This window comes from Cucurbita pepo, chromosome LG15, assembly GCF_002806865.2.
Source record: "Cucurbita pepo subsp. pepo cultivar mu-cu-16 chromosome LG15, ASM280686v2, whole genome shotgun sequence".
NCBI lineage: Eukaryota > Viridiplantae > Streptophyta > Magnoliopsida > Cucurbitales > Cucurbitaceae > Cucurbita > Cucurbita pepo.
The window spans coordinates 976,685-985,232 of NC_036652.1; the positions used below are offsets into that span (position 1 = coordinate 976,685).

An 8,548-nucleotide genomic window follows, 5' to 3' on the forward strand; every position below is an offset into this window, starting at 1 on the left:
TCCTAGTCAATGTATATCAACCCATAATTAAGGCCATGATTGGCTCCCCTACTTTCTAACATTACTTTCCCAAATCTTAATTTATGCAAAAAATTTATAAAAAAAAAACATTATTAAAACATTTATTATAATGTAACGACCCAGATACACACGGGCTTCCCCAACGTTCTTGTTGGCACTCGTTCCTTTCTCCAATCAATGTGGGGCCGCTACCAAATCCATCCCCTAGGGCCCAACGTCCTTATTGGCACACTGACTCGTGTCTACTCCCTTTGGGGAACAGCGAGAAGGTTGACACATCGTCTGGTGTCTAGCTCTGATACCATTTGTAACGACCCAGATTCACCGCTAGTAGATATTGTCCTCTTTGGGCTTTCCCTTTCGGGCTTCCCCTCAAAGCTTTAAAACGCGTCTACTAGTAGAAGGTTTCCACACCCTTATAAAAGGCATTTTGTTCTCCACCCCAACCAATGTAGGACATCACATATAATATTTTATTTAATTATATATAATAAAGTTTGACCCTATTTAATAATTATTTTGATTTAAAAATTAAGATTATTAGTATAACTTTTTAATAATATATAAAAATATATATATTTATGATAAAAACGAATATAATTTTTATTAAATTACTAATTAATTTATTTGAAATCTATTATTTAGTTTATTCGAATTTTATATAAATATAAGTTTAAGGATTTAATTTATATATTTTTTAATATTAATATTTATGTGGTAAAAATCATTAATTAAGAGCATGTGACAGACGAATCTGTAACATGCCGTTGTTACAGATAATTATGACATGGACCTATGGCCATGCAAATCCAAACTTTATATTAACAATTATTTTATTAAACTTTATATTATACGTCTATAGTTACTTTTATTTTTAATGGCTAACTTTGTATTTAATTAATGACAATTTAAAAACTAAAGTACGATATTAAAAAATTAAAAAAATTAAAAATTCTCGTATAAATAGTTATACCAATCTTTTAAAAATTAATTACCAATTTAAAAATAGCTCAGCTCATAATTTGAATAATCAAATTTATCAAGTAATTATTTATTCACAAATTAAATTAAAAAGCGAAAAAAATTAAAAAAAAAAAAAAGGTTCGGTCAACTGATTGAGTGCGGGCAGCTCTGCGAAATTTGTGGGATAATTAATTAATATTTTAAATCTAAATTTATAAAATTGTACGAAAGTAGTACGTGCAATTTTCAAATATTAATTTAATAATTAGGTTTAAACCTAACAATAGTGGTTGACTCAACATGTCAAAAATAGTCAAACATGGTAAAGGCAATAAATTAATAAATATTAACAATTTGATGATAATAAAATTATAAAAAATTGATAATTTACGCGAAGTTGACTTTTTTTTTTGGTGTAAATAATAGGAAGACAAAGGTCAAGAGCTTAGGTACGAAAATCGTTGAGTTAGTCAAATATCTTTCATACTTAGTTGACATCGAACGTTGATTAAAATGAGATCTGAAATAAAATTGAGTTAGCTGAGATAACAAGAAATACTGAAAATGCGCACTATTTAGACAGATGATATTAGGTTATGCAAGAGTGAAGCCGTGTACCTATGGGTAAGGCATGCCTCATTATTTACGGGGTCTTTTGGGAGACCAATTGTGACAACTCAAGCCCACCGCGTGTAAACATTGTGTGTTTTGGCTCATTATGTATTGTCGTTAACCTCAGGTTTTAAAACACGTCTATTAGGGAGAGGTTTCTGCTAGGGGTGTACATTCAACCCGATAACCCCGACCAACCCGACCCGAACTATAAAGGTTAGGTTGGGTTGAGTTGGATTAGCATTTCAGATAGGGTTGGGTTCATGTTTCTAAACCCGAACTGAATCGGTTCGGTTTCGGGTTCGTGGATAAAATCTTCAGGTTGACCCGAGCCAAATAAAAATATATAAATTATATTAAGATAATTTTTGTATTAATAAGTTTGCCGTGGTACTTCGGCCTCTCTAAGAACACCCACACCCGAGTTCGGTTTAGGGCTCTCTAACTTTATCAGGTCTACACCGTATTGCAAGAAAGGTAGGTATTTACAAGAAATGTAGGTATTTAGTCTTCGGTCAAATGACAATTGTTACAATTTTTTTTTTATTGATTTTTTTTATGTGAATAATTATAGAAGGGTTTGTGTTTGTTGGTAAACTTTTAATATATTTTATCTAATATTATATCTGAATCTTTATAAATGGTGGATAAATAAAACTTAAAAAAAAAAATTTAACAACTAGACAACCCAACCCGAGAAGAGAGTTGAGTTGGGTTGGGTTGTGAAAATTTTCGGGTTGGGTTACCCATCCAACCAACCAATTTTTTTTAACAATTGGACAACCCAACCCAAAAAATAGAGGGTTGAGTTGGGTTGGGTTACGATTCCAATCCAACCAACCAAAAAAAAATTGACAACCCAACCCGAAAATAGAGGGTTGAGTTGGGTAGGGTTGTGAAAATTTACGGGTTGGGGTGGGTTACTAATCCAACCAACTCGAACTTTTTGGTTGATTCCAAAAAATCCGTTAAATCAACCCAACCCGGACCATATACACCCCTAGTTTCTGCATGGTTATATGGAATGTTTTGTTCCCCTCTCTAACAAATATGGGATCGCACAATCTACATCCATGGGGTCCAATGTCCTTGCTGGCACACCGGCCGATGTCTAGCTCTAGTACCATCTGTAACAGCCCAAGTCCACTGCCAGTATACCGTCAACCTCATGGTTATATGGAATGTTTTGTTCCCCTCTCTAACAAATATGGGATCGCACAATCTACATCCATGGGGTCCAATGTCCTTGCTGGCACACCGGCCGATGTCTAGCTCTAGTACCATCTGTAACAGCCCAAGTCCACTGCCAGTATACCGTCAACCTCATGGTTATATGGAATGTTTTGTTCCCCTCTCTAACAAATATGGGATCGCACAATCTACATCCATGGGGTCCAATGTCCTTGCTGGCACACCGGCCGATGTCTAGCTCTAGTACCATCTGTAACAGCCCAAGTCCACTGCCAGTAGATATTGTTAGTTTTGGCCCGTTACGTATACCGTCAACCTCACAGTTGCTAGGGAGAAGTTTTCACACCTTTGTAAAAAAATGTTTTCGTTCCCCTCTCCAACCGATTTAGGATCTCAAACTAATATAATTAGATAGGAAATATCGAAGAAAAGTCCACAATGAACACGAATGAAGCCCAAAAATTGAAAACGGAAAAATGGGCTTCACACAAAATAGAAAATTTTGGCCCAACTGAATTCTAAAAAATATGTTCGTTGGTCTGAGTTGTTCGAGTCATTTATTCAAATTTTTTATTTTTAATAAAAGTAAAACATCTATTCACTTATTATCAAATATTAAATTAAAATTTGCAATCCAATTTCAATATACCGTGTACCGTCCTAACATATTATTGGAATATATTTGATATAGAACCAGTAAGATTTGTTGATATATTTTATCTTATCTTCGGGATGTCAGTAGAATATTTTCTCTTATTTAAAGAATTGTGAACATTAATGAAAATCGGACTTTAGATTCCATTGTATTTTCGATCCCACGTATGTTTCTTGAACTATCAATCCCGCTTTTGTTTCCCATTCTTAACATGATATAAGAGCATCATTCTTAACGCATATATTCAACGGTAGTTTTAGAATGTTAATGAAATGTGAAGGATAATATTACAATTTTCGAAAGGAAGAGAGGTATTTTTGAAAGACGAGCAAGGGCATTATGGTAATTTACCGTTCTCAAACTAGTGCATTTGTATAATACAATAAAATGGACAATATTTGGGTTGATTTGCAGGTATGAAAGTGAAGAACAAGCAAATTGATGAAGAAAAAAAAGAGCAAATTTATTGTTGATCATGAAAAGTTTGTAAAACCCAACAAGAAGAAGATGAAATTAGGTTAAAAAGGTTCTATAAATGAAGGGAAAGATCAAGTTTTTGTTGTTTTTTGTTATCATTCTTAATGTTTCTCTGCCAATTCAACGCCTTTTGTTCATCTTCAACCCCATATTGATGATGATATCTATTGCTTGAACAAACCCCAGCATAGTACCCGATGTGTTCATAGAACAAAGGTGGATTATTGGGGAAGCAATGAAGATTAGCAGCATTAGCAATGTACATTGGATGTGGGTATGGCCCTGGATGATGCGTTTGGTGGTGGGTAGCTGCAAAGACCGAGGAGGAGGAGGAGGAGGAGGAGGGCGATGGGGACTCGGACGGTGCGTAATCGGATATCCGCTTGGCCTTTCGGGCGGCGGTTCTTTCTTTCTTGTGGGCATTTTGATGGCCTCCTAAAGCTTGAGAGGTATGGAACTTTCTTGAACAGAATAGACATGGGAAGATTCTTGGTGGGGTTTCTTGGATTGCAGGTGAGTTTGAGAGGTTGTTGTGTTGATGCTTCATGTTGGGTATTGGTGGGATTGAGGTGAAAAGGAAGCGAAAGAGGAGAAGGGAATGTGAGTTGAATGGGAGGTTTGTAGAGAGTATAAGAAGGAGTAAGGGAGAAAGTAAGTTATGGGAAGCTGACTTTTTTGTTTTTGTTTTTGTTTTGTTTTTGTTTTTGTCTTTTCCTTTTTTCTATAATAATTATTAATTCAACTGCTTTGGTGGCAAAGATGGATGCATGGGCTTGGGAACAGAATCGATAAGAGAGAGAGAGAGAGAGAGAGAGAGAGAGAGAGAGAAATAGGAGAGAGAGTGAGTAAGAGAGCGAATAAGGGAAGAGAGAGACAATAGGAGGGAGACCGATACTAAGGGAGAGAGAGAGTAGGAGAGAGAGAGAGAATAAGAGAGAGAGTAGGAGAGAGAGAGAGATTAGGAGAGAGAATAAGAGAGAGAGAGAATAAGAGAGAGAGAGTAGGAGAGAGAGAGAGATTAGGAGAGAGAATAAGAGAGAGAGAATAAGAGAGAGAGAGTAGGAGAGAGAGAGAGATTAGGAGAGAGAGAGTAAGAGAGAGAGAATAAAAGAGAGAGAGTAGGAGAGAGAGAGAGATTAGGAGAGAGAATAAGAGAGAGAGAGAATAAGAGAGAGAGAGTAGGAGAGAGAGAGAGATTAGGAGAGAGAATAAGAGAGAGAGAATAAGAGAGAGAGAGTAGGAGAGAGAGAGAGATTAGGAGAGAGAGAGTAAGAGAGAGAGAATAAGAGAGAGAGAGTAGGAGAGAGAGAGAGATTAGGAGAGAGAAAATGAGAGAGAGAGAATAAGAGAGAGAGAGTAGGAGAGAGAGAGAGATTAGGAGAGAGAATAAGAGAGAGAGAATAAGAGAGAGAGAGTAGGAGAGAGAGAGAGATTAGGAGAGAGAGAATGAGAGAGAGAGAATAAGAGAGAGAGAGTAGGAGAGAGAGAGAGATTAGGAGAGAGAATAAGAGAGAGAGAATAAGAGAGAGAGAGTAGGAGAGAGAGAGAGATTAGGAGAGAGAAAATGAGAGAGAGAGAATAAGAGAGAGAGAGTAGGAGAGAGAGAGAGATTAGGAGAGAGAATAAGAGAGAGAGAATAAGAGAGAGAGAGTAGGAGAGAGAGAGAGATTAGGAGAGAGAATAAGAGAGAGAGAATAAAAGAGAGAGAGTAGGAGAGAGAGAGAGATTAGGAGAGAGAATAAGAGAGAGAGAGAATAAGAGAGAGAGAGTAGGAGAGAGAGAGAGATTAGGAGAGAGAATAAGAGAGAGAGAATAAGAGAGAGAGAGTAGGAGAGAGAGAGAGATTAGGAGAGAGAGAGTAAGAGAGAGAGAATAAGAGAGAGAGAGTAGGAGAGAGAGAGAGATTAGGAGAGAGAATAAGAGAGAGAGAATAAGGAGGAGAGAGAGAATAAGGGAGAGAGAGAGTAAGAGAGAGAGTAGGAGAGAGTAAGAGAGAATGAGAGAGAGAGTAGGAGAGAGAGAAGGAGAGAGAGAAGGAGAGAGAGAAGGAGAGAGAGAAGGAGAGAGAGAATAAGAGAGAGAGTAGGAGAGAGAGAGATTAGGAGAGAGAGAATAAGGGAGAGAGAGTAAGAGAGAGAGTAGGAGAGAGTAAGAGAGAATGAGAGAGAGAGAGTAGAAGAGAGTAAGAGAGAAGGAGAGAGAGAAGGAGAGAGTAGGAGAGAGAGTAAGAGAGAGAGTAGGAGAGAGAGAAGGAGAGAGAGAAGGAGGGAGAGTAAAAGAGAGTAAGAGAGAGAGAGTAGAAGAGAGAGAAGGAGAGAGAGAAGGAGGGAGAGTAAAAGAGAGTAAGAGAGAGAGAGTAGAAGAGAGAGAAGGAGAGAGAGAGAGTAAGAGAGAGAGAGTAGGAGAGAGAGAGAGTAAGAGAGAGAATAAGGAGGAGAGAGAGAATAAGAGAGAGAGAGTAGGAGAGAGAGAATAAGAGAGAGAGAGAGAGAGAGTAGGAGAGAGAGAATGAGAGAGAGAGAGAGTAGGAGAGAGAATAAGGGAGAGAGAGAGTAGGAGAGAGAGAATAAGGGAGAGAGAGAATAAGAGAGAGAGAGAATAAGAGAGAGAGAGTAGGAGAGAGAGAATAAGAGAGAGAGAGTAGGAGAGAGAGAATAAGGGAGAGAGAGAATAAGAGAGAGAGAGTAGGAGAGAGAGAATAAGAGAGAGAGAGTAGGAGAGGGAGAGTAAGAGAGAGAGAGAATAAGGGAGAGAGAGAATAAGAGAGAGAGAGTAGGAGAGAGAGAATAATAGAGAGAGAGTAGGAGAGGGAGAGTAAGAGAGAGAGAGAATAATAGAGAGAGAGTAGGAGAGGGAGAGTAAGAGAGAGAGAGAATAAGGGAGAGAGAGAGTAAAGAGAATAAGGGAGAGAGAGAATAAGGGAGAGAGAGAGTAAAGAGAATAAGGGAGAGAGAGAGAGAGAGATTCCAATTCCCAATCCCTCGATTGCGTGAGTGTCCCTATTTTGATTCCAAAATTGAGTATCATTAAAGGAAAAAAAAAAAGATGGGATTTTGGTGATGGAAGTTTAAATGAGTTTAGATTTGACAAAACCCATAATCCATAATAATAAACAACTCACATCTCTTTCTTTTTACTCACACTCCCTCAACACACTCTTCTTCCTCCACCATCTAACCACTTACGCCCTCTACCTCAACCCACCTTACATATCTCACTCCTACAACCTTACACATTCTACCACATTTAATACCAAAAACTCATGATCTCACTCCTACCGACCCCACCTAGGTGTCCCAACTATAGAGGAGCAAAGCTCTGACTCTTAGCGTGCAAGCTTCAAAGGTGGCTTTTTTAGTAAGTACTTAGGGAATCTGAGTCGTACCCACTTAGAGATTCTAAATTCGACGATATAATATAAAAAATTCATGATGTCTCTCGGACCGAGCGGACGTAGGTGCACCGAGTATAGAGGAACAAAGCTCGGACCCGAGTTATTTTTTTAAATTTTCTATAAATGGTTATGGGGTAAAAAAGGGAAGGGGCGGTGGGAGAGTTGAGTAAAATTTGTCACTTTTCTCCCATTCCTTGCATGCTCGTATTGCAGATATCAACCTCCCATATCATCCCTCCAATAGGGCATCACCTTTCTTTCCCTCTCTCACCTATCATATTCTCACACGTGTCACTTCAATATTATAGCTGGTACTTTGAAGTCGGTTTTTTCAAGACATAATTGAAATGGGTCGTGTTGATAAGTTATTTGTTGATATGACAAATAAATTATAAATTTAATCTCTTGCGGGTCGAGGACTCCTTCTCCTTCCCCTTTTTCAAACTCCGATTCGTATTGTTCATACAAAAATCTCTGATCAATGATAGAACAAGATCCATTTTGTCTCATATCTAAGGGATTTCTGGGTTCGGGCCAAAGAAGCAATGTTCACTCGATCATTATCAAATCGACTGCAATCTTATAAAAAGAGTGAGAGGTTTCCACAACCTTATAAAGAATCGAAGTTGATATGACAAATAAATGAATTAAAAACAGTTATATTCGTGTAACATCTCAAGTCAGAGGTTTCCACAACCTTATAAAGAATCAAAGTTGAAATGACAAATAAATGAATTAAGAACAATTATATTCGTGTAACAGCTCAAGTCCATCGTCTATAGATATTGTCAGTCTTTATACTCAAAGTTTAAAAGGTGTTTGTTAGATAGAGGTTTCCCGACCCACTACATTTTCTACACTTTTCCATTTCAATATATAGGGTTGGTTGGGTTTCCTCAAAAATTGAATACATTCCATACAAAGCAAATAGAAAGTTTTGAACAAATAAGAATAAAATAGGAGACAAGACGAAGATAGAGAAGACATCACATCCCGATCAGTTAATCCTCATAAGTACATCGTTTCTCTAAACTTCAGTGGTAGAAACTTCTCCCTAGTAGACGCATTTTAAAACCCATGAGACTAATGACAATACATAACAGAACAAAGCAGACACAGACAACATCAAATCTCATAGAAGACAAGACGAAGACAGATAAGACATCCCGATCCCGGTGAGTTAATCCTCACAAGTGAGCAAGATAATAAACTTTAATCAAAGCACGTGAAGAAGA

The 8,548-nt window shown here is 37.5% G+C and overlaps 1 protein-coding gene across 1 annotated transcript; it reads right to left on the reverse strand.

Annotated features, from left to right (window-relative positions):
* Positions 1–3,971: 3,971 nt before the first annotated feature.
* On the reverse strand, positions 3,972–4,466 carry LOC111776327 (protein LATE FLOWERING-like). The gene has a single exon (XM_023655755.1). The coding sequence runs from the start codon at positions 4,464–4,466 to the stop codon at positions 3,972–3,974; it is 495 nt and encodes a 164-aa protein (XP_023511523.1).
* Between the last annotated feature and the right edge of the window lie 4,082 nt (positions 4,467–8,548).